The 26,971-nt window shown below is 44.2% G+C and overlaps 1 protein-coding gene across 1 annotated transcript in view; it reads right to left on the bottom strand.

Moving 5' to 3' along the window:
* Positions 1-26,971, bottom strand: part of ZPBP2 (zona pellucida binding protein 2) — a 148,153-nt gene that overhangs the window by 74,897 nt on the left and 46,285 nt on the right. Inside the window, exon 4 of the mRNA XM_069754896.1 lies at positions 3,444-3,529. Within this exon, the coding sequence (XP_069610997.1) occupies positions 3,444-3,529 (86 nt within the window). The remainder of the gene's footprint in view (positions 1-3,443; positions 3,530-26,971) is intronic.

Below are 26,971 nucleotides of genomic sequence, written 5' to 3' on the forward strand. Positions count from 1 at the left end.
CAACTTTGATCTTAGAATCAATACAATTACAGAAATACCAGATTTGTGTTCTGTTACTTTTGTACAATAAAAGCTACTTTTTACAAAATATCAATATGATTTTGTATCACTATATTCTAAGAGCTATAACTTTTTTTATTTTTTCACCGTAAAAATACATACGACGGCTTGTTGTTTTAGAGGACCTAGTTGACGTTTTTAGGGATTCAATTTTTCAATCACTTTTTATTCCATTTCTTTAGTATCCGCATGATAAAAAAAACATTTTTGGCTTGTTTTTATAATTTTTTCAGGAGTTCAACATAAGGGATAAATAATTTAACAGTTTTATAGATTGATTCATTCTGGGTGTTGTGATACATAAAATTTGTACTTTCTTTTGTTTTAACAAAAAAAAAACAGCATTTTTAGCAGTGAAACATATTTCGTTATTTTTTGGGGGATTTACTTTGTTATTATTATTATTATTTATTATTATTATTATAGAGCCATTTATTCCATGGCGCTTTACATGTGAGGAGGGGTATACATAATAAAAAAGGTACAATATTCTTGAACAATACAAGTCACAACTGGTACAAGAGGAGAGAGGACCCTGCCTGCGAGGGCTCACAATCTACAAGGGATGGGTGAGGATACAGTAGGTGAGGATAGAGCTGGTCGTGCAGTGGTTTGGTCGATCGGTGGTTACTACAGGTTGTAAGCTTGCCGGAAGAGGTAGGTCTTCAGGTTCTTTTTGAAGGTTTCGATAGTAGGCAAGAGTCTGATATGTTGTGGTAGAGAGTTCCAGAGTAGGGGTGATGCACGAGAGAAATCTTGTATGCGATTGTGGGAAGAGGAGATAAGAGGGGAGTAGAGAAGGAGATCTTGTGAGGATCGGAGGTTGCGTGCAGGAAAGTGCCGGGAGACGAGGTCACAGATGTATGGATGAGACAGGTTGTGGATGGCTTTGTATGTCATGGTTAGGCTTTTGTACTGGAGTCTCTGGGTAATGGGGAGCCAGTGAAGGAATTGACAGAGGGAAGAGGCCGGGGAATAGCGGGGGGACAGGTGGATTAGTCGGGCAGCAGAGTTTAGAATAGATTGGAGGGGTGCGAGGGTGTTAGAGGGGAGGCCACAGAGCAGGAGGTTACAGTAGTCGAGGCAGGAGATGATGAGGGCATGGACTAGGCTTTTTGCAGATTCTTGGTTTAGGAATGTACGGATCCATGAAATATTTTTGAGTTGAAGGCGGCAGGAAGTGGAAAGGGCTTGGATATGTGGTTTGAAGGAGAGATCAGTGTCAAGGATTACCCCGAGACAGCGATCTTGTGGGACTGGGGAGAGTGGGCAGCCGTTTACTGTAATGGATAGGTTCGTTGAGGGGATCGCGTGAGATGGGGGAAAGACAATGAATTCTGTTTTGTCCATGTTAAGTTTTAGAAATCTAGCGGAGAAGAAGGATGAAATAGCGGATAGACATTGAGGGATTCTGGTTAGTAGGGTGGTGATATTTGGTCCAGAGATGTAGATCTGTGTGTCATCAGCATAGAGATGATACTGAAAACCGTGAGATTCTATGAGCTGTCCCAGGCCAAAAATGTAAATGGAGAAGAGCACGGGCCCTAGAACTGAACATTGCGGGACTCCGACAGATAGGGGGTGAGGTGAGGAGGTGGTGTGTGAATGGGAGACGCTCAATGTTCGGTCAGTTAGGTATGACGAGATCCAGTATAGTCTGTGATGCCAAGGGAAGAGAGGGTCTGTAGTAATAGGGAATGGTCCACTGTGTCAAAGGCAGAGGACAGGTCCAGGAGGAGGAGGATAGAGTAGTGTCGCTTGCTCTTGGCGGTTAAGAGGTCATTGGTGACCTTAGTTAGGGCAGTTTCAGTGGAGTGGTGTGACTGGAAGCCTGATTGTAAGCGGTCGAAAAGGGAGCAGGAAGATAGATGGGAGGACAGTTCACGATGGACGTGTTGTTCCAGTAGTTTTGAGGCATAGAGGAGTGATATAGGGTGATAGCTAGATACAGAGGATGGGTCAAGAGAGGGCTTTTTGAGGATAGGTGTGATTGAGGCATGTTTAAAGCTTGATGGGAAAACACCAGTTGTTAGTGATAGGTTGAAGAGATGGGTTAGAGTTCGGATGAAGACTGTGGCGAGGTTTGGGATGAAGTGGGAAGGAATCGGGTCAAGTGCACAGGAGGTGAAATGCGATTTTGAAAGTAGAGTGGAGAGTCGATCTTCTGTAATGGTGGAGAAGTTGGTTTTCGAGGTGGAGGGCTTGGTAGTTGGGAGGAAGGGTTCTGGGGGTTGTCGACTAAAACTGTTTGATGTTCTCAATCTTCTGCTTGAAAAATGAGGAAAAGTCTTCAGCTGAGATGAGTGGGGAGGGAGGAGGTGCTGGGGGACGGAGGAGAGAGTTGAAGGTGTTGAATAACTGTTTAGGGTTGTGAGACAGGGAGGATATGAGAGATGAGAAGTAGGTTTGTTTAGCTGTGGCGAGTGTGGTCTTGAAAGTAGTGAGGGACTGTTTGAATGTGATAAAGTGCTCGTTGGAATAAGATCTTTTCAATCTCCGCTCTGCAGCCCTGGAAGCTCGCCTCAGTTCTTTGGTCAGGCTGGTGTGCCAGGGCTGTTTGTTGATTTTGCGAGCTTTGGTGTGTGAGAGGGGCAAGAGATTCCATAGCTGCAGCTATTGTGGTATTATATAAAGTGGCAGCTTCATCCGCATTGTGTAGAGAACTTATGTCTGTGAGAGGGAGGAGGGATTCAGAGAGTGAATGTAGATCAAGGTGTTTAAGATTTCTGCGAGGGTGTGCAAGTTTGAGGGGTGGGGATTGTAGACAAGGAGTGGAGAGGGAAGAGAATGTGAGTAGATTGTGGTCAGGAGGACCAGGATTTGGAGAGATATCACCAGCAGTGAGAAGGAGCAGAGAAAGTGTTAGCAGGAGCAGGAGAGGGCATGAGGTGGCTGTCTGTGCTTGGAGACAGAGGATTGTAAGATAAGGAACAGTTCAAAGGAGGAGGTGAGATGAATGGGGAGGATTGAAGAGGAGTAGGGATTAGGGTAGTTTGCAGAAAGTGAAGAATTATAGGGGTGAAAGTGAAAACAAACAGAAACATTGTTTACAGTGACTGTGTCCAGTTACCATCAGTTTCCTTCTGGTTCAATTCTGGTTTTAATTCTAAATTAATCTTTACACTTCACACTTGTTCTAGCTTTATATATTTTTGCTAATTTTCTTGGACTAATTTTCTTATTTTTTTTTTTTTTGTTACTTAGTCCCACTGTAGGACATGAACTTTCAGTGGTTTAATCGCTAGTCTACGTAATACTAGCAATACACATGTGCTGCGGTGCATTAGACTTGTCCGTTTTACACTTACAGGGGGTATGTTAGACTCCGCTTATGACAGGACCTAATAGGCTACCAAAGCTGGCAGTAAGGAAATCATTCATACCTTTTCCAAGCGTATATTTGTCGCCTGTTGACAGTCATCAGGATTTCTAGAACATTTTTTATCCCAACCGCTGACAAAGGGATTAACTGTAGAAAAAACAAATAAAACTGTCTGAAAAAACGAGTACATAACAGAATGCATGTATACAACAGAATGCATGTTCAAATGTAGCATAAATGTGAACATTCCTTTTTTGTCATGTGATGTGAATTTGTCAGCAGCGAATGACTGTTCAAACCAAGTACAGATGCACGGTGCACCCATGGCATGGCCAAACATTTATAAACAACGGCCCACCTGCTTGGATTGTATCTATCTCCACCGATTTCTAGCTCTATGAAGTCAGAGCTATCAAAGAAGAGTTAGAGTGGAGAATAAGGGAAAACAAGCATGTTTGCAGGTGCAATTAAATGATTGACCTCTTCATTATGCACTGGGCGGCGGTACTTAGTATAAACAGTCATTCTGTATTGAGTCCCTTTAAAAGACAGAAATCGTCGATGTATGAGAAAAAAGGACCACATTTTATTAGCCTGTTAGATCAAACTATTATTAATTGTAGTCAGTGTGGCACCCGTTTTTCTCGTAAAAATATATACATTTTGAAAGTTTCTCCTATTCATTTAACAGTAAAAAACCGACAGCACCCGGATGACAACCAAAAAATGGCATCAGCATGCAATCCATTTTTTTTTCATGGACCCATTCACTTGAGAAACAATTTAATGAACAAAAATTGACCATTTTTTTTGCAAAAAATCTGTCCAAAGAACAACACACCGGTGAACATGTCCATAGACTATAATGGCTATCTAATATATAATTGCCTAGAATACTACTTCCTGCAATTTGTGCCAACTTCCGTGGCTTTGTCCGGAGCTAATGTCCGGAGCTAATGTCCGGAGATAAGTGACGTCAACAGTGTCCAGTGTCTGATTGGTTGCCGCCTGCTGCAAGCGACCAATCAGAAACGTGCCGTACTGTGACACACTCCGCCCGCCATTTTGGTGTGATTTTTGAATTTTTACCTCACAGCAAGTTTCTACTGCATGGAGGCGGGCCCAGTGACATTGCTCTTCAAGCTCCTGACGAATTTCGTCAAAAAAATGATAATACCATTTACCAAAACTATATATATTTAGTTGTGAAGTGGTTCAGTGACATTTTCACACCAATTTTGAACTTTTGTTTGGTGTTTTCTCCATATACTGCCTATTATTTTTGTTCTTTCTTACTATTATTTATTAATTGTATTATTCTTACATTTGAATAAATAAAGTATATATGGATTCTAGACTCCCGATTCTTTAGAATCGGGCTGCCAACTAGTGTATTATATTCTTCAAAAACATGGATAGAGCATGTACAAGTGTTTCTCACTAAATTAGAAGCTCATCAAAAAGTTAAGCTATTTCTGTTCTTCAACACAAAAAGTGAAACTCATATATTATATAGAATCATTACAAACATAGTTATCTATTTCAAGTGTTTATTTCTGTTAATGTTGATGAGTATGGCTTACAGCCAATGAAAACCCAAAAGTCATTATCTCAGTAAATTAGAATAATTGACAAAAACACCTGCAAAGACTTCCTAAGTGTTTAACCCCTTAGCGACCGCCGATACGCCTTTTAACGGCGGCCGCTAAGGGTACTTAAACCACAGCGCCGTTAATTAACGGCGCTGTGGAAAAAGTCAATAGCACCCCCCAGAGGCCGATTTTCTCCGGGGTCTCGGCTGCAGGGGTAGCCGAGACCCCAGAGAACATGATTCGGGGGGGTTTTAACCCACCCCGCATTTGCGATCGCCGGTAATTAACCGTTTACCAGCGATCGCAAAAAAAAAAAAAAAAAGCGATCTCTTTTTAATTTCTCTGTCCTCCGATGTGATCGCACATCGGAGGACAGAGAAAAGGGGTCCCAGGTGGCCCCCCAATACTCACCTAGCTCCCCCGATGCTCCTCGTGTCTCCCGGTGGGCGCCGCCATCTTCAAAATGGCGGGAGCATGCGCAGTGCGCCCGCCGGCCGGCACCGGGAGAATCTTTGGGGTCTCGGCTGCCGGGGGTAGCCGAGACCCCAAAGAGCATGATCGGGGTCGGTTTTACCGACCCCTGTTTTGCGATCGCCGGTAATTAACTGTTTACCGGCGACCGCAAAAAAAAAAAAAAAAGTAAAGTGTCATTCTCTGTCCTCTGATGTGATCGCACATCAGAGGACAGAGAAATAGGGGGATTCGGGGACCCTACAAAACTCACCTGTGTCCCTGGATCCTCTTGCTGCTCCTCCTGGCCGCCGGCAGAAGAACATGGCGGACGCATGCCCAGTGCGCCCGCCATCAGTCTCCATCTGCCGGCCGGCAAGAGAACAGCAGTTGGGGCTAAAATTAGGGTTAGGGGTAGGGTTAGGGGTAGGGTTAGGGTTAGGGTAGGGTTAGGGGTAGGGTTAGGGGTAGGGTTAGGTTAGGGTTAGGGGAAGGGGTAGGGTTAGGGGTAGGGTTAGGGCTAGGGTTAGGGCTAGGGTTAGGGCTAGGGTTGGGGCTAAATATAGGGTTTGGGTTGGGGCTAAATTTAGGGTTAGGGTTGGGGCTAAATTTAGGGTTAGGCTTCTTTCACACTTACGTCGGTACGGGGCCATCGCAATGCGTTGGCCCGACATACCGACGCACGTTGTGAAAATTGTGCACAACGTGGGCAGCAGCTGTAGTTTTTCAACGCATCCGCTGCCCAATCTATGTCCTGGGGAGGAGGGGGCCGAGTTACTGCCACGCATGCGCGGTCAGAAATGGCGGATGCGACGTACAAAAAAACGTTTCATTGAACTTTTTTTGTGCCGATGGTCTGCCAAAACACAACTGATCCAGTGCACGACGGACGCGACGTGTGGCCATCCGTCACGATCCGTCGGCAATACAAGTCTATGGGCAAAAAACGCATCCTGCGGGCACATTTGCAGGATCCGTTTCTTGTCCAAAACGAGCTGGGATTAGGGTTAGGGTTTGGATTAGGGTTGGTATTAGGGTTAGGGTTGGCATTAGGGTTACGCTTGGGATTAGGGTTAGGTTTGGGATTAGGGTTAGGTTTGAGGTTAGGGTTGAGATTAGGATTAGGGGTGTGTTGGATTTAGGGTTTTGATTAGGGTTATGGTTAGGGTTGACATTAGGGTTGTTTTGGGGTAAGGGTTGTGATTATGGTTAGGGTTAGTGATTAGGATTATGGATCAGGTTGGGATTAGGGTTAGGGGTGTGTTGGGGTTAGGGTTGGAGCTAGAATTGGGGGGTTTCCACTGTTTAGGTACATCAGGGGGTCTCCAAACACGACAGCCAATTTTGCGCTCAAAAAGTCAAATGGTGCTCCCTCCCTTCTGAGCTCTGCCGTGCGCCCAAACAATGGGTTACCCCCACATATGGGGCATCAGCGTACTCGGGATAAATTGGACAACAACTTCTGGGGTCCAATTTCTGTTACCCTTGTGAAAATAAAAACTTGGGGGCTACAATATCTTTTTTGTGAAAAAAAAAATATTTTTTATTTTCACGACTCTGCATTCTAAACTTCTGTGAAGCACTTGGGCATTCAAAGCTCTCACCACACATCTAGATAAGTTTCTTGGGGGGTCTAGTTTCCAAAATGGGGTCACTTGTGGGGGGTTACTACAGTTTAGGTATATCAGGGGCTCTGCAATCGCAACATAATGCCCACAGACCATTCTATCAAAGTCTGCATTCCAAAAAGGCGCTCCTTCCCTTCCGAGCTCTGCCGTGCGCCCAAACAGTGGTTTACCCCCACATATGGCACATCAGCGTACTCGGGATAAAATGGACAACAACTATTGCGGTCCAATTTCTCCTGTTACCCTTGTGAAAATAAAAACTTGGGGGCTACAATATCTTTTTGTGGAAAAAAAAAATATTTTTTATTTTCACGACTCTGCATTCTAAACTTCTGTGAAGCACTTGGGCATTCAAAGTTCTCACCACACATCTAGATAAGTTCCTTGGGGGGTCTAGTTTCCAAAATGGGGTCACTTGTGGGGGGTTACTACAGTTTAGGTACATTAGGGGCTCTGCAATCGCAACATAATGCCCACAGACCATTCTATCAAAGTCTGCATTCCAAAAAGGCGCTCTTTCCCTTCCGAGCTCTGCCGTGCGCCCAAACAGTGGTTTACCTCCACATATGGCGCATCAGCGTACTCGGGATAAATTGCACAACTATTGCAGTCCAATTTCTCCTGTTACCCTTGTGAAAATAAAAACTTGGGGGCTACAATATCTTTTTTGTGGAAAACAAAAATGTTTTTTTATTTTCACGACTCTGCATTCTAAACTTCTGTGAAGCACTTGGGCATTCAAAGTTCTCACCACACATCTAGATAAGTTTCTTGGGTGGTCTAGTTTCCAAAATGGGGTCACTTGTGGAGGGTTTCTACTGGTTAGGTACATCAGGGGCTCTGCAAACGCAACATAATACCCGCAGACCATTCTATCAAAGTCTGCATTCCAAAACGGCGCTCCTTCCTTCCGAGCTCTGCCGTGCGCCCAAACAGTGGTTTACCCCCACATATTGGGTAACAGCATACTCAGGACAAATTGGACAACAACTTTTGGGGTCCAATTTCTCTTGTTACCCTTGTGAAAATAAAAACTTGGGGGCTACAATATCTTTTTTGTGGAAAAAAAAATATTTTTTATTTTCACGGCTCTGCATTATAAACTTCTGTGAAGCACTTGGGCATTCAAGGTTCTCACCACACATCTAGATAAGTTCCATGGGGGGTATAGTTTCCAAAATGGGGTCACTTGTGGGGGATTTCTACTGTTTAGGCACATCAGGGGCTCTCCAAACGCGACATGGCGTCCGATCTCAATTCCAGCCAATTCTACATTGAAAAAGTAAAACGGCACTCTTTCTCTTCCAAGCTTGCGGTGCGCCCAAACAGTGGTTTACCCCCACATATTGGGTATCGACGTACTCAGGAGAAATTGCACAACAACTTTAGTGGTCTAATTTCTCCTGTTACCCTTGTGAAAATAAAAATTTGTGGGCAAAAAGATCATTTTTGTAGAAAAAATGCAATTTTTTTTTTCACGGCTCTACGTTATAAACTTCTGTGAAGCACATGGGGGTTCAAAGTGCTCGCCACACATCTAGATAAGTTCCTTAAGGGGTCTAGTTTCCAAAATGGTGTCACTTGTGGAGGGTTTCCACTGTTTAGGCACATCAGGGGCTCTCTAAACGTGACATGGCGTCCGATCTCAATTCCAGCCAATTCTGCATTGAAAAAGTCAAACGGCGCTCCTTCACTTCTAAGTTCTGCAGTGCGCCCAAAAAGTGGTTTACCCCCACATATGGGGTATTGGCGTATTCAGGAGAAATTGCATAACAAAATTTATGGTTACATTTCTGTTTTTACACTTGTGAAAATAAAAAAAATGGTTCTGAATTAAGAGGTTTGCAAAAAAAAGTTAAATGTTCATTTTTTCCTTCCACATTGTTTCAGTTCCTGTGAAGCACGTAAAGGGTTAATAAACTTCTTGAATGTGGTTTTGAGAACCTTGAGGGGTGTAGTTTTTAGAATGGTGTCACACTTCATTATTTTCTATCATATAGACCCCTCAAAATGACTTCAAATGTGATGTGGTCCCTAAAAAAAAATGGTGTTGTAAAAATGAGAAATTGCTGGTCAACTTTTAACCCTTATAACTCCCTAACAAAAAAAAATTTTGTTTCCAAAATTGTGCTGATGTAAAGTAGACATGTGGGAAATGTTATTTATTAACTATTTTTTGTGACATATCTCTCTGATTTAAGGGCATAAAAATACAAAATTTGAAAATTGCAAAATGTTAAAAATTTTCGCCATATTTCCGTTTTTTTCATAAATAATCGCAAGTAATATCGAAGAAATGTCACCACTAACATGAAGTACAATATGTCACGAAAAAACAATCTCAGAATCAGCGGGATCCGTTGAAGCGTTCCAGAGTTATAACCTCATAAAGTGACAGTGGTCAGAATTGCAAAAATTGGCCTGGTCATTAAGTACCAAATTGGCTCTGTCACTAAGGGGTTAAAAAGGTCCATTAAACACAAGGATGAATGACCTCGGGCAGATCAAAACATCCAACACCGCGGAGACACCATCACGTGTTTCTCAACGCAGTGATCCAGAACCCTGCCCCCATCCCTTATGGGAAATATGCAAATGCATGTAGAAAAGCCACGGAGACACCATCACGTGTTTCTCAACGCAAGCAATAAATAGCCAGGTCTTTCACCGGGAAGGAACAACCACGGGAAGGGCAGCGTCCCAAAAGGGAAAACCATCTATGCCAAAACATGGTATCCATCCACAGACAGCTGTTTCGGGGTATTTGCCCCTCATCAGTGTGGAGTAGGAAACTGGCTATTAGGAGCAGTGCCTAGTAAAAGGACCAAAAACACAAGGATGAATGACCTCGGGGAGATCAAAACATCCAACACCGCGGAGACACCATCACGTGTTTCTCAATGCAGTGATCCAGAACACTGCCCCAATCCCTTATGGGAAATACGTGATGGTGTCTCCGTGGCTTTTCTACATGCATTTGCATATTTCCCATAAGGGATGGGGGCAGTGTTCTGGATCACTGCGTTGAGAAACACGTGATGGTGTCTCCGCGGTGTTGGATGTTTTGATCTCCCCGAGGTCATTCATCCTTGTGTTTATGGTCCTTTTACTAGGCACTGCTCCTAATAGCCAGTTTCCTACTCCACACTGATGAGGGGCAAATACCCCTAAACAGCTGTCTGTGGATGGATACCATGTTTTGGCATAGGTGGTTTTCCCTTTTGGGATGCTGCCCTTCCCGTGGTTGTTCCTTCCCGGTGAAAGACCTGGCTATTTATTGCTTGCGTTGAGAAACACGTGATGGTATCTCCGCGGCTTTTCTACATGCATTTGCATATTTCCCATAAGGGATGGGGGCAGTGTTCTGGATCACTGCGTTGAGAAACACGTGATGGTGTCTTCGCGGTGTTGGATGTTTTGATCTCCCCGAGGTCATTCATCCTTATGTTTATGGTCCTTTTACTAGGCACTGCTCCTAATAGCCAGTTTCCTACTCCACATTGATGAGGGGCAAATACCCCGAAACAGCTGTCTGTGGATGGATACCATGTTTTGGCATAGGTGGTTTTCCCTTTTGGGATGCTGCCCTTCCCGTGGTTGTTCCTTTCCGGTGAAAGACCTGGCTATTTATTGCTTGCGTTGAGAAACACGTGATGGTGTCTCCACGGCTTTTCTACATAAAAAGGTCCCTTAGTCTGTTTCAGTAGGCTCCACAATCATGGGGAAGACTGCTGACTTGACAGTTGTCCAGAAGGCAGTCATTGACACACTCCACAAGGAGGGTAAGCCACAAAAGGTCATTGCTAAAGAAATTGGCTGTTCACAGAGTGCTGTATCCAAGCATTTCAATGGAAAATTGAGTGGAAGGAAAAAGTGTGGTAGAAAAAGGTGCACAAGCAAACGGGATAACTGCAGCCTTCAAAAGATTGTTAAGAAAAGGCCATTCAAAAAATTGGGGGAGATTCACAAGAATTGGACTGCTGCTGAAGTAATTGCTTCAAGAGCCACCACACACAGAAGTATCCAGGACATGGGCTACAAGAGTCGCATTCCTTGTGTCAAGCCACTCATGACCAATAGACAACACCAGAAGCGTCTTACCTGGGCCAAGAAGAAAAAGAATTGGACTGTTGCTCAGTGGTCCAAGGTGTTGTTTTCAGATTAAAGTAAATTTAGCATTTTATTTGGAAATCAAAGTCCCAGAGTCTGGAGGAAGAGTGGAGAGGCACACAATTCAAGCTGCTTGAGGTCTAGTGTGAAGTTTCCGCAATCAGAGATGGTTTGGAGAGCCATGTCATCTGCTGAAGTAGGTCCACGGTGTTTTATCAAGACCAAAGTCAGCATAGCCGTCTATCAGGAAATTTGAGAGCACTTCATGCTTCCCTCTGCTGATAAGCTTTTAGGAGTGGAAATTTCACTCTCCAGCAGGATTTTGCACCTGTCCACATTGCCAAAAGTACCAATACCTCGTTTCAAAGCAACAGTATCACTGTGCTTTATTGGCCAGTAAACTCAACTGACCTTAACCCCATAATCTATGGGGTATTGTCAAGAGGAAGATGAGAGACACCCAACAATGCAGATGAGCTGAAGGCTGCTATCAAAGCAACCTGGCCTTCCATAACACCTCAGCAGTGCCACAGGCTGATCGCCTTCGTGCAACGCTGCATTGATGCAGCATTTGATGTACGAGCCCCGACCAAATATTGAGTGCATTTACTGAACATACATTTCAGTAGGTCAACATTTCAAATTTTAAAATCATTTTTTAAGCTGGTGTTATAAAGTATTCTAATTTACTGAGATAATGACTTTTGGGTATTCATTGGCTGTAAGCCATAATCATCAACATTAACAAAACTAAACACTTGAAATAGATCACTTTGTTTGTAATGACTCTATATAATATGAGTTTCCTTTTTTGTATTGATGATATTCTAATTTAGCAAGAAGCACTTATATGTGAAAAGAGACATCAGAATGAGACCTCACTAGTAGAAATCATTTTACATTTCACAGGTGATTGCCAGAAACAATTAATTGGTTAAAAATAATGCCTGTTTCACATTGGCCATGTACACAGACCCATGCGTGGATCGGAAGAGCCAGAATGAATGCTGGATTTCTGGGCCTGAGATAACTATAAACAGCTGAGGTTGGAAGACCTAGCATTTGAGCCAGGTCTTCTGTTGTGAGGATGGTCCATGTTTCACAGATGTGTGAAACCGGCCTTAACGACTATAAGGCCTTGTGCACACGTTGAGTATTTGGTGAATTTTTTACCTAAGTATTTGTAAGCAAAAAAGCAAAAGTGGGTGAAAAGTTGTGCACATGTTTCTATTATACTTTACTTTTCCTGACTGTTCCAGTCCTGGTTTTGGATTACATAAAATAAGGTAAAATAACACCAAATACGCAACGGATGCATGTGGCCTAAAGAGTTTGGGAAAACACCTTTTATGGATCCATACTGATTGTCACTGAAGTTAAAATATAGCATTTCCAGTGCAGATTTGATGTTGATTCTGTAACATACAGTGGGGCAAAAAAGTATTTAGTCAGTCAGCAATAGTGCAAGTTCCACCACTTAAAAAGATGAGAGGCGTCTGTAATTTACATCATAGGTAGACCTCAACTATGGGAGACAAACTGAGAAAAAAAAATCCAGAAAATCACATTGTCTGTTTTTTTAACATTTTATTTGCATATTATGGTGGAAAATAAGTATTTGGTCAGAAACAAAATTTCATCTCAATACTTTGTAATATATCCTTTGTTGGCAATGACAGAGGTCAAACGTTTTCTGTAAGTCTTCACAAGGTTGCCACACACTGTTGTTGGTATGTTGGCCCATTCCTCCATGCAGATCTCCTCTAGAGCAGTGATGTTTTTGGCTTTTCGCTTGGCAACACGGACTTTCAACTCCCTCCAAAGGTTTTCTATAGGGTTGAGATCTGGAGACTGGCTAGGCCACTCCAGGACCTTGAAATGCTTCTTACGAAGCCACTCCTTCGTTGCCCTGGCGGTGTGCTTTGGATCATTGTCATGTTGAAAGACCCAGCCACGTTTCATCTTCAATGCCCTTGCTGATGGAAGCAGGTTTGTACTCAAAATCTCACGATACATGGCCCCATTCATTCTTTCATGTACCCGGATCAGTCGTCCTGGCCCCTTTGCAGAGAAACAGCCCCAAAGCATGATGTTTCCACCACCATGCTTTACAGTAGGTATGGTGTTTGATGGATGCAACTCAGTATTCTTTTTCCTCCAAACACGACAAGTTGTGTTTCTACCAAACAGTTCCAGTTTGGTTTCATCAGACCATAGGACATTCTCCCAAAACTCCTCTGGATCATCCAAATGCTCTCTAGCAAACTTCAGACGGGCCCAGACATGTACTGGCTTAAGCAGTGGGACACGTCTGGCACTGCAGGATCTGAGTCCATGGTGGCGTAGTGTGTTACTTATGGTAGGCCTTGTTACATTGGTCCCAGCTCTCTGCAGTTCATTCACTAGGTCCCCCCGCGTAGTTCTGGGATTTTTGCTCACCATTCTTGTGATCATTCTGACCCCACGGGGTGGGATTTTGCGTGGAGCCCCAGATCGAGGGAGATTATCAGTGGTCTTGTATGTATTCCATTTTCTAATTATTGCTCCCACTGTTGATTTCTTCACTCCAAGCTGGTTGGCTATTGCAGATTCAGTCTTCCCAGCCTGGTGCAGGGCTGCAATTTTGTTTCTGGTGTCCTTTGACAGCTCTTTGGTCTTCACCATAGTGGAGTTTGGAGTCAGACTGTTTGAGGGTGTGCACAGGTGTCTTTTTATACTGATAACAAGTTTAAACAGGTGCCATTACTACAGGTAATGAGTGGAGGAAAGAGGAGACTCTTAAAGAAGAAGTTACAGGTCTGTGAGAGCCAGAAATCTTGATTGTTTGTTTCTGACCAAATACTTATTTTCCACCATAATATGCTAAAAAAATGATAAAAAAACAGACAATGTGATTTTCTGGATTTTTTTTTCTCAGTTTGTCTCCCATAGTTGAGGTCTACCTATGATGTAAATTACAGACGCCTCTCATCTTTTTAAGTGTTGGAACTTGCACTATTGCTGACTGACTAAATACTTTTTTGCCCAACTGTATTTATAATTTTAGTCAATGTGCTGTCCGTGTGGAGAATGTGTGAGGGTGGAGATGATAGTTTTCCACCTCTCTGATAACTCGTTATGTTTTATATGCATTGTGTTTTATTGTTATCCTCCTGTGGGCTGCAGTTCCTGGTAGTTTGAGGTGAGAGTTAACTGTAGGGCCAGACGATAGCTGAACTCCTGGCTCTGAACTCTGGGGAAAAGGATTGGGTATCTGTGGGTTTAGTTCAGTTAATGAGTAGGAAGCAAGAAGAACACCCTCAGAAAATAGGTGATCATCACCGTGTGTGTGGTATGGCGAAGACAGTAGAAAGCAGAGAGAAAGCGATTAAGGAAAATCAACATTTGTGGCAGCAGAATTCTGTTTAGCAGCCAAGTCGGGGGGTAAATATACAGCCAGGATCTTGGACTGTGGCGACTCAACATTAACCAAATTGGCACACACAACAACCCACTCCCAACCATAAAAAATAACAAATAACAAAGAGTGATGGGCGAAGGTTAGTCACAGCTTTATTAAAGTCTTTTAACTCAATCATCAGGGTAAGTTCACACAGGGCGTTTTTGCTGCGTTTTTTTTGCTGCATTTTTTAATGCTAATTTTCAGCTGCTTTTTACAGTACCAGCAAAGCCTATAAGATTTCAGAAATCTCATGCACACACATTGGGTTTTTGTGTGGTCAGAATTTTGTGCTTTGCAGCGTTTTTTTGACATAGGGCATGTCACTTCTTTTAGCGTTTTATCAGCGTTTTTCACCCATTGACTTGAATGGGTGGTGAAAAAACGCTGCAAATACGCTAGGTTGACTTTTCTTGCAGTGTATTTGCTGCAGAAAAGTCAAGGAGAGCCAGATATGATGTCAAATTCGGCTCTGCTACATCTAGATGGCAGGTTGCATGATGCATTCATTAGCGGATCCCCCCATTCACTTGAATGGGGGGTCCGACATTAGTATCTGACATGCTGTCATATGCATGACAGCGCGGCAAACATCGCTTCTGATCGGCGTGGAAATCCTCCCCGCTGGTCAGAGATCCGCGGCTCCTGCTGTCAGAAGACAGTGGGGAGCGCTCAGCTGTGATAGGAGGTGTAAACTCACCTCCGATCACTGGTGTCAGCTGATGGGACTACTGCTCCCATCATCTGACACCTACAGCCACTAAGTACAGTGAGAGCAAGAGTTTTCATATGCCGCTCCTGCGCTATAATGTAAAAAAAACACGGCGTGGGTTACCCCCTAACAAACTCAGCTTCAGCAAGGCTAGTTATCAAGAATAGAGGGGTCCTCACGCTTTTTAAAAATTATTTAAGTAAATAATTATAAACACGGCTTGGGGTCACCCCCATTTTTGACAACCAGCCTTGCTAAAGCTCACAGCTGGGGGCTGGAATTTTTAGGCTGGTAAGGGGCCATGGATATAGGCCCACGAGCCTAAAAATAGCAGCCAGCAGCTGCCCACAAAAGGCGCATCTATTAGATGCGCCAATTCTGGCGCTTTGCCCAGCTGTTCCAACATGCCCTGTAGCGGTGGCAAGAGGGGTAATGAGGGGTTAATGTCACTTTGCTGTTGTTTAAGCCGGCTTAGTAGTGGAAAGGCATCAATTAAACACCTATTCCTCACTAATACTATAGTAATTAAAGGGTTAAATAAAAAGACACATGCGCAGAAAAAAAGTATTTTAATTAAATAACACACCACACAGTTTTGACCATATTTTTATTATTCTGCCATTCCAAAGCAAAGCTCTCAATCTTCTGTAATAAAAATAAAATAAAAAAGCAAAAGTATACTCCCTGATCCGTTGTAGTCCGATATAAAGAGTGTCCCACGCAGAATCTGGGGGAGATAAAGCTTACAACCGGGAGCGCTGCTAATGCGACTACTCCTGGCTGTAAGCAACTGGGGAATGAATGAGCCGGAGCGTTCGCAGGCTCAGTAACGAGCGGTGACGTCTCTGAGCCTGCGCTCCATCACTGCCTGACCGGAGGTAACTTCAACACCATGGGAAAATGCTGGGGAAGAGGATACCACAGGTAATGTATCTATTCTAGTCTATTCTATCAATCTATCTACTCTATCAATCTATCTATTCTATCAATCTATCTATTCATTCTATCTATTCTATCAATCTACTGTATCTATTCATTCTATTCTATCAATCTATCTATTCATTCTATCTACAGGAAGTTGTTTTTTTTTCCCCCGTGTGCACTTAACTTTATTGGCATGCACAAAGAGAAAAAAGGGCATGAAAAAAACGCACCAAAACGCAGCAAAAAAACTCATAAAAAATGCACCTAAACTTGCGTTGTTCACAAACACAACTAGCTTAGTGGGCACCATCTAATAATAAAGCATGTAAAAAAGGTGGGTTCACTACCAAGCATGTATCATATATATCAAAATTTCAAGAGAAAAGCACATGCCCACAAACGGTTGGAACTCCACAAATAGAAGTTGTTGCAAAAAAATACAAAAGTTTATTTCCACAAAGTAATACTACACACAGTTAAAAACAATTAAAATTACTCCAACAAGTAAAAAACTCCATTGATACAAAGTTAATCATTACATGGGAAATACATCTACTTTATACAAGCATGTTTTCTGGCATAGAAAGAACTAGCACCAATTTGTAACATCTAATATAGCTGCATATAGTTATCATATACCAATATTTCCCATATAGCGGGACCTCTAGGTTGGTGACCTTCAATATATGTAGAGGATTATATCAGATGTATTATAATGGGTGTCCCCAATTAGGCAGACAGACTTTAATGAGACAAATATACAGGTGGTAACACTTCTAACCGCAGATGCCTAGCTATTAGTGCCCATCCGTGCAATAATGTGGCTATATCTGGTGTAAGGTCTCCAGAGATGTTCATATACACATTGGCAATATTGTGAGTCAGTCATACCCATATAAAGGCAAAGTTAGTCAGCCCCAACAAACATAGCAGGAGAAAGCTGTATACTTAGCCCCAACCAGTCCTCTACAGTCACTCTGCGGTCGCCCCCTGGTCCCTCAAAGCAGCGGTGCAGCCAGAGTATAATGGAGTGCGACCGCAGAGTGACTGTAGAGGACTGCTGTAGAGGACTGCTGCACAGGGCCGCTGGAGGACTGGCAGTGACTAATACATAGCGCACCTGTAGTGCGCGGTGGTGTCATCCCGCCAGCAGCCCTGACATGCAGGCTGCAGGGGTATGCGATGAGCAAGCTCCTAAGCGTCACTGCCACTCTGAGGGAGAGAGCCAGCAGCCAAGATGAAAGGTCAGCATACTGGCCTGTGTATGCATGGAGCTCCGGCTTCTCCTGCTCTTATCTGCTAAGGAGAGACGGGAGAGGTGCCGGGACAGTGCAGGAGAAACTGAAGAGCTGCACATGGACATCAGCCGCCCCTGCACCACAGAGGAGAGTGTGTGATGTGTGTATGAGGAGAGAGTGTGTGTGTGTGTGTATGAGGAGAGTGTGTGTATGAGGAGAGTGTGTGTGTGTATGAGGAGAGTGTGTGTATGAGGAGAGTGTGTGTGTGTGTGTGTATGAGGAGAGTGTGTGTGTGTATGAGGAGAGTGTGTGTGTGTATGAGGAGAGTGTGTGTGTGTGTATGGGGAGATTGTGTGTGTGTGTAAGAGGGGAGTGTGTGTGCGGCATCTCGGCTTCAGGAAAATGGCCGCCGCGATCTCCATCTGCGCACGCGCGGCATCCCGCGGCCATTTTCCTGAAGCCCTGGGCAGCAAATGACTCCAAATACGCACGCGCGGCCTCAGGAAGATGGCCGCCCCCACAGATCACCAGGGAAATAGCGCAGATCGCGCATTTTTCTTCTCCTGCCCAGTGGATTCAGAAGATGGGCATGCGCAAACCACTACGCCACCAACGGAAAGATGTGCAAGATCTGGGGGAAGAAACAGCAATGTCGCAATGCCCATCTGACCTGACCAGCCTGATTGACAGGCGAAAACGGCGACTTTGGTAAGTTATTTCGGCAGCATAGGTGGGGAATAAGGGTACACAAAATACACTATAGTAACGCACAGCTCAGGCCCTATTTAACAGTATTTTTATCTCGTACTGAAAAAAGGGGTGACAGGTTCCCTTTAAGTCTGAGTGCCGAGTTTTTTGCTATAATACATGGTTTTGGAACCTACTCTGGCACCTCTTTAACGGCTGTGCACGTGTTTACTCTTATACATTGTTTTTGATCCGAATCACAGATTAAAAATACCAATTATCGATACATGTCTATGGATCTGTAAAAAATCAGAAAGCACAAATTGCCATCCATGTGCTGTCTGTTTTTAACATTGAAATGGGTAAACAAAGCCTTGTAATAATTTTTTTTAGAAGAGAAAATAACTTATGAAACTGTCACTATATCCCTGATGTTGTATCACTGATGTATGAATGAGGCCTTATACGTAGACTTTTACGCAATTTTTCACTCTATGTATTGAGAAAGTTAAAATAAGTGACAGAACGGAGATGTTACAAATTTGTATTTCTGCTATGTGAATACTGGTGTAAAAACTAAGATATACCGGTACATGTGTGTCTCCCACTCCCACACTACCTCCGCATCCCACCCTCTCTCTGTTGGAGTCCCCCAAGGCTCTGTTCTAGGACCCCTACTCTTCTCAATCTATACACTTGGCCTGGGACAACTCATAAAGTCTCATGGATTACAGTACCACCTTTATGCTGATGACACTCAGATCTACCTTTCTGGCCCAGACGTCACCTCCCTGCTGTCCAGAATAATAATAATCTTTATTTTTATATAGCGCTAACATATTCCGCAGCGCTTTACAGGTTGCACACATTATCATCACTGTCCCCGTTGGGGCTCACAATCTAGAATCCCTATCAGTATGTCTTTGGAATGTGGGAGGAAACCGGAGTGCCCGGAGGAAACCCACGCAAACACGGAGAGAACATACAAACTCTTTGCAGATGTTGTCCTGGGTGGGATTAGAACCCAGGACTCCAGCGCTGCAAGGCTGCTGTGCTATCCACTGAGCCACCGTACTGCCCTATCCCAGAGTGTCTATCAGCCATATACTCCTTCTTCCTCAAACTCAATGTGGACTTATCTGAACTAATAATAATAATAATAATAATAATAACTCATCATCTTTCCTCCATCTCATAGATCTTCCTTACCTGACCTATCTATCGCAATTAACAACTTCACGCTTTCCCCCGTACCAGAAGTCTGCTGCCTCTGAGTAACCCTCTGCCCTGTCCTTCAAACCGCACATCCAAGCTCTTTCCACCTCCTGTCGCCTCCAGCTCAAAAATATCTCCAGAATCCGTCCTTTCCTCAACTGTCAATGTACTAAAATTCTTGTGCGTGTCCTCATCATCTCCCGCCTTGACTACTGCAACATCCTTTTCTGTGGCCTCCCTGCTAACACCCTTGCACCTCTACAGTCCATCCTTAACTCTGCTGCCCGACTAATTCATCTCTCTCCTCGCTACTCCTCCGCTTCCCCCCTCTGCAAATCTCTTCACTGGCTCCCATTCCCTCAGCGTATCCAGTTCAAATTACTAATACTAACCTACAAAGCAATCCATAAGCTGTCTCCTCCATATATCTCTGAACTAATCTCCTGATACCTTCCCTCACGTAATCTCCGGTCCTCCCAAGACCTCCTTCTCTCCACGCTTATTCGCCTCCAAGACTTCTCCTGAATATCCCCCATCCTCTGAAATTCTTTGCCCCAACACGTCCGACTATCAACCACATTCGGATCCTTCAGACGGAACCTGAAAACCCACATCTTCAGGAAAGTCTACAGCCTGCACTGACCCTGCTGCCTCCTCATCACTACCTCGCCTCTCTGTATCAGTCTGTAATTGTTAGTTTGCTTACTGTAAGTGATATCTGTAATTTGTATGTAACCCTTCTAATGTACAGCACCATGGAATCAATGGTGCTATATCTACTATATAATTGTCTAAGGGGTACTTCCGTCTGTCTGTCCCAGATATTCATTGGTCGTGGCCTCTGTCTGTCACGGAAATCCAACTCGCTGATTGGTCGTGGCTGTTTTGCCGCGACCAATCAGCGACAGCCACAGTCCAGCGCCAAAATGGCCGCTCCTTCCTCCCCGCAGTCAGTTCCCGCTCAAGGCTGGCGTTAAGCACAGGCAGACCAGGCAGCTGCCTGGGGCCCCGGCTCCTCCAAGGGCCCCCTGCTGGTTCTACAATGGAGCTTGCTTACAATTAAATTAGCACAAGGCAGTGCTTCGTTTTGCAGAAGGGGCGGACATAAGTGCATCTGTCTTATCTGTTCTGCAATGTGAGCGTTTCCTGGGGGCGCTGCAGCCTGCACTGCCTTGTGTTATCTATTGTAATGTCGGTTGCAATCCCCGAGGCAGAAGCAGTTAGGCATGTTCTACTGACCTGACCTGCGCTCTGCATGATCTCGTGTTCTTCCGCTATGGCCGTCCATTCTCACTCTGCAGCAGGCTTCAGGGTTATAATTTATACTGTGTCCTGGGCTGGCAGCTGCTGTTCAGCGGCAGGAATGTCCTATGTGACACCTGACCACTGACGTTAACCTGACGCTGCACAGCAGCTGCCTGTGTCAGGACACAATACAGGAGCTGTGCCACCCGGAATAACCGTGGAGGGAAACCAAAACTCTGGCACTTTACCAGGGCAGTCCCTTGTCCTGAACTGCCTGGTGCAGCTCAAGGGAGACTGATGGGTCATGATCCTTGGTAAAAGGTATGCACATTAGAAGAATGAGAGCTTTCTCTCTGTTGCCACCTATTGAACTGCTAACTTCTGGAGGAGAACTAATTTATATTATAAATGCAAAGCTGCCTATAAGGATTGCCAGATAATGGGCAGCACAGTAGAACTTATTATATATGGTGAGTAACCTAGGGTTTTTGGTAAATTGTTTTTACTTTCAAGGTGATGTCACAGTGCTGCCGGCAATAACAGACACTGGGAGAAGCCGCAGAAACTCAGCACTGGACCCGATTACGGCGAGGAAAGCAAAATTAAAAAAAAAAAACCGCTTGGAGACCTCTTTAGAGGACTTGGCAATTTTCTGTTTTTGCACTTTGATTTTTTTATCCAAGAGCCATAACATTTTGATTGTTCCATTGAATTGTAGATTTGAATGATATTAACTTTACCATAAAATGTTCTGGAACAATATGCAATTCCACATTGGTCCCCATCATTATTCCTCAGCCGGTGTACAGAGGCTGGGAAATAAGTGGCGAATGACCTCAATATTGTTGATCACACTCGTTTAGTGGCCTGAAATCAGCGCATGTAGCTACAACCAAAATGTTTCTGTGTGATGTGCAATATGTTAGTATTTGGGGCCCCATTTTAAACTTTTGCCTAGGGCCCCACTTTGCCTAAAACCGGCTCTGTGCCCGCTCCAATATCCCCTCCAGTCAGCGCTCACACAGGGTTAATGGCAGCGCTATCGGACCGCGCTATGCCGCGGTGTAACGCGCTACATTAACGCTATTAACCCTGTGTGACCAAATTTTTACTATTGATGCTGCCTATGCAGCATCATTAGTAAAAAGATCTAATGTTAAAAATAATAAAAAAATACAAAATCATTATATATTCACCTTCCGCCGCCTTTCCCGCTCCTCGCGACGCTCCGGTAACCGCTCCATGCAAGTGGCAGGTTCCGGTCACAAGGATGGTATGGGAGAAGGACCTGCCATGACATCACGGTCATGTGACCGCGACGTCTCACAGATCCTGCGAGAATGACCTGCTATGATGTCACGGTCATGTAACCATGACGTCATCATCAAAGGTCCTGCGCCCATACCAACCCTGGGACCGGAGGCTGCCGCGTGCACCGCACACAGGGCCAGGACTTCAACGGGCTTTCGGAGGGTGAGTATATGTTTATTTTTTATTTTTTATTTTAAGTCTGTATACTACGTGGCTCTGTGCTGTATACTCTGTCGCTGTGCAATATACTACATGGCTGGGCAATATACTACGTGGCTGGGCAATATACAACGTGGCTGGGCAATATACTACGTGACTGGGCAATATACTACGTGGCTGGGCAATATACTACGTGGCTGGGCAATATACTACGTGGCTGGGCAATATACTACGTGGCTGGGCAATATACAACGTGGCTGGGCAATATACTACGTGGCTGGGCAATATACTACGTGGACATGCATATTCCAGAATACCCGATGCGTTAGAATCGGGTCACCATCTAGTAAATAAATAATAATAATAATGTGTTTTAGTGTAAAGATTTGTACTGAAGATTTACAGCAGTTCCGTAGTATAATTGGTACAAAATTACATAAACAAAATCTATAAAAATACAGCATCAATTTTGTACTCCACAAATATAGCAAGTCTTTGAATGTACTTACAGTTAGGTCCATATATATTTGGACAGAGATGACATTTTTTTAATTTTGGGTATAGAAATTACCACAATGAATTTTTAAACAAAACAATTCAGATACAGTTGAAGTTCAGACTTTCAGCTTTCATTTGAGGGTATCCACATTAAAATTGGATGAAGGGTTTAGGAATTTCAGCTCCTTAACATGTGCCACCCTGTTTTTAAAGGGACCAAAAGTAATTGGACAATTGACTCCAAGGCTATTTCATGGACAGGTGTGGGCAATCCCTTTGTTATGTCATTCTCATTTAACCCCTTAGCGACCGCCGATACGCCTTTTAACGGCGGCCGCTAAGGGTACTTAAACCACAGCGCCGTTAAGTAACGGCGCTGTGGAAAAAGTCCATAGCGCCCCCCAGAGGCCGATTTTCTCCGGGGTCTCGGCTGCCGAGGGTAGCCGAGACCCCAGAGAACATGATTCGGGGGTTTTTTAACCCACCCCGCATTTGCGATCGCCGGTAATTAACCGTTTACCGGCGATCGCAAAAAAAAAAAAAAAAAAGCGATCTCTTTTTAATTTCTCTGTCCTCCGATGTGATCGCACATCGGAGGACAGAGAAAAGGGGTCCCAGGTGGCCCCCCAATACTCACCTAGCTCCCCCGATGCTCCTCGTGTCTCCCGGTGGGCGCCACCATCTTCAAAATGGCGGGCGCATGCGCAGTGCGCCTGCCGGCCGGCACCGGCAGAATCTTTGGGGTCTCGGCTGCCGGGGGTAGCCGAGACCCCAAAGAGCACGATCGGGGTCGGTATTACCGACCCCTGTTTTGCGATCGCCGGTAATTAACTGTTTACCGGCGACCGCAAAAAAAAAAAAAAAAGTAAAGTGTAATTCTCTGTCCTCTGATGTGATCGCACATCAGAGGACAGAGAAATAGGGGGATTCGGGGACCCTAGCATACTCACCTAGGTCCCTGGATCCTCTTGCTGCTCCTCCTGGCCGCCGGCAGCAGAACATGGCGGACGCATGCCCAGTGCGCCCGCCATCTGTCTCCGTCTGCCGGCCGGCAGGAGAACAGCAGTTGGGGCTAAAATTAGGGTTAGGGGTAGGGTTAGGGGTTAGGGGTAGGGTTAGGGGTAGGGTTAGGGGTAGGGTTAGGGGTAGGGTTAGGGTTAGGGGAAGGGTTAGGAGTAGGGTTAGGGGTAGGGTTAGGGGAAGGGTTAGGAGTAGGGTTAGGGGTAGGGTTAGGGTTAGGGGTAGGGCTAGGGTTGGGGCTAAATTTAGGGTTAGGGTTGGGGCTAAACTTAGGGTTAGGCTTCTTTCACACTTACGTCGGTACGGGGCCGTCGCAATGCGTCGGCCCGACATACCGACGCACGTTGTGAAAATTGTGCACAACGTGGGCAGCAGCTGTAGTTTTTCAACACATCCGCTGCCCAATCTATGTCCTGGGGAGGAGGGGGCGGAGTTACGGCCACGCATGCGCGGTCAGAAATGGCGGATGCGACGTACAAAAAACGTTTCATTGAACTTTTTTTGTGCCGACGCTCCGCCAAAACACAACTGATCCAGTGCACGACGGACGCGACGTGTGGCCATCCATCACGATCCGTCGGCAATACAAGTCTATGGGCAAAAAACGCATCCTGCGGGCACATTTGCAGGATCCGTTTCTTGTCCAAAATGACGGATTGCGACGGAATGCCAAACGACGCAAGTGTGAAAGTAGCCTTAGGGTTAGGGTTGGGGCTAAAGTTAGGCCTAGGGTTGGGGCTAAAGTTAGGGTTAGAGCTGGGATTAGCGTTAGGGTTTGGATTAGGGTTGGTATTAGGGTTAGGGTTGGCATTAGGGTTACGCTTGGGATTAGGGTTAGGTTTGGGATTAGGGTTAAGGTTAGGGTTGTGATTAGGGGTGTATTGGGATTAGGGTTAGGTTTGAGGTTAGGGTTGAGATTAGGATTAGGGGTGTGTTGGATTTAGGGTTTTGATTAGGGTTATGGTTAGGGTTGACATTAGGGTTGTTTTGGGGTAAGGGTTGTGATTATGGTTAGGGTTAGTGATTAGGATTATGGATGAGGTTGGGATTAGGGTTAGGGGTGTGTTGGGGTTAGGGTTGGAGCTAGAATTGGGGGGTTTCCACTGTTTAGGTACATCAGGGGGTCTCCAAACACGACAGCCAATTTTGCGCTCAAAAAGTCAAATGGTGCTCCCTCCCTTCTGAGCTCTGCCGTGCGCCCAAACAGTGGGTTACCCCCACATATGGGGCATCAGCGTACTCGGGATAAATTGGACAACAACTTCTGGGGTCCAATTTCTCTTGTTACCCTTGTGAAAATAAAAACTTGGGGGCTACAATATCTTTTTTTGTGAAAAAAAAAATATTTTTTATTTTCACGACTCTGCATTCTAAACTTCTGTGAAGCACTTGGGCATTCAAAGTTCTCACCACACATCTAGATAAGTTCCTTGGGGGTCTAGTTTCCAAAATGCGGTCACTTGTGGGGGGTTACTACAGTTTAGGTACATCAGGGGCTCTGCAATCGCAACATAATGCCCACAGACCATTCTATCAAAGTCTGCATTCCAAAAAGGCGCTCCTTCCCTTCCGAGCTCTGCCGTGCGCCCAAACAGTGGTTTACCCCCACATATGGTGCATCAGCGTACTCGGGATAAATTGCACAACAACTATTGCAGTCCAATTTCTCCTGTTACCCTTGTGAAAATAAAAATTTGGTGGCTAAAAAATCTTTTTTGTGGAAAAAAAAAATATTTTTTATTTTCACGGCTCTGCATTATAAACTTCTGTGAAGTACTTGGGCATTCAAGGTTCTCACCACACATCTAGATAAGTTCCATGGGGGGTCTAGTTTACAAAATGGGGTCACTTGTGGGGGATTTCTACTGTTTAGGCACATCAGGGGCTCTCCAAACGCGACATGGCGTCCGATCTCAATTCCAGTCAATTCTACATTGAAAAAGTAAAACGGCACTCTTTCTCTTCCAAGCTCTGCGGTGCGCCCAAACAGTGGTTTACCCCCACATATTGGGTATCGATGTACTCAGGAGAAATTGCACAACAACTTTTGTGGTCTAATTTCTCCTGTTACCCTTGTGAAAATAAAAATTTGTGGGCAAAAATCATTTTTGTAGAAAAAATGCAATTTTTTTTTTCACGGCTCTACGTTATAAACTTCTGTGAAGCACATGGGGGTTCAAAGTGCTCGCCACACATCTAGATAAGTTCCTTAAGGGGTCTAGTTTCCAAAATGGTGTCACTTGTGGGGGGTTTCCACTGTTTAGGCACATCAGGGGCTCTCCAAACGCGACATGGCGTCCAATCTCAATTCCAGCCAATTCTACATTGAAAAAGTAAAACGGCACTCCTTCTCTTCCAAGCTCTGCGGTGCGCCCTAACAGTTGTTTACCCCCACATATTGGGTATCAGCGTACTCAGGAGAAATTGCACAACAACTTTTGTGGTCTAATTTCTCCTGTTACCCTTGTGAAAATAAGAATTTGTGGGCGAAAAGATCATTTTTGTGTAAACAAAAGCGATTTTTTATTTTCACGGCTCTACGTTATAAACTTCTGTGAAGCACTTGGGGGTTCAAAGTGCTCACCACACATCTAGATAAGTTCCTTAAGGGGTCTAGTTTCCAAAATGGTGTCACTTGTGGGGAGTTTCCACTGTTTAGGTACATCAGGGGCTCTCTAAATGTGACATGGTGTCCGATCTCAATTCTAGCCAATTCTGCATTGAAAAAGTCAAACGGCGCTCCTTCACTTCTAAGTTCTGAGGTGCGCCCTAACAGTGGTTTACCCCCACATATGGGGTATTGGCGTATTCAGGAGAAATTGCATAACAAAATTTATGGTTACATTTCTGTTTTTACACTTGTGAAAATAAAAAAAATGGTTCTGAATTAAGATGTTTGCAAAAAAAAGTTAAATGTTCATTTTTTCCTTCCACATTGTTTCAGTTCCTGTGAAGCACGTAAAGGGTTAATAAACTTCTTGAATGTGGTTTTGAAAACCTTGAGGGGTGTAGTTTTTAGAATGGTGTCACACTTCATTATTTTCTATCATATAGACCCCTCAAAATGACTTCAAATGTGATGTGGTCCCTAAAAAAAAATGGTGTTGTAAAAATGAGAAATTGCTGGTCAACTTTTAACCCTTATAACTCCCTAACAAAAAAAAAATTTGTTTCCAAAATTGTGCTGATGTAAAGTAGACATGTGGGAAATGTTATTTATTAACTATTTTTCATGACATATCTCTCTGATTTAAGGGCATAAAAATACAAAGTTTGAAAATTGCAAAATTTTAAAAATTTTCGCCATATTTCCGTTTTTTTCATAAATAATCGCAAGTAATATCGAAGAAATGTTACCACT

The sequence above is a fragment of the Ranitomeya imitator genome, chromosome 2 (assembly GCF_032444005.1).
Source record: "Ranitomeya imitator isolate aRanImi1 chromosome 2, aRanImi1.pri, whole genome shotgun sequence".
In the NCBI taxonomy this organism is placed as follows: Eukaryota; Metazoa; Chordata; class Amphibia; order Anura; family Dendrobatidae; genus Ranitomeya; species Ranitomeya imitator.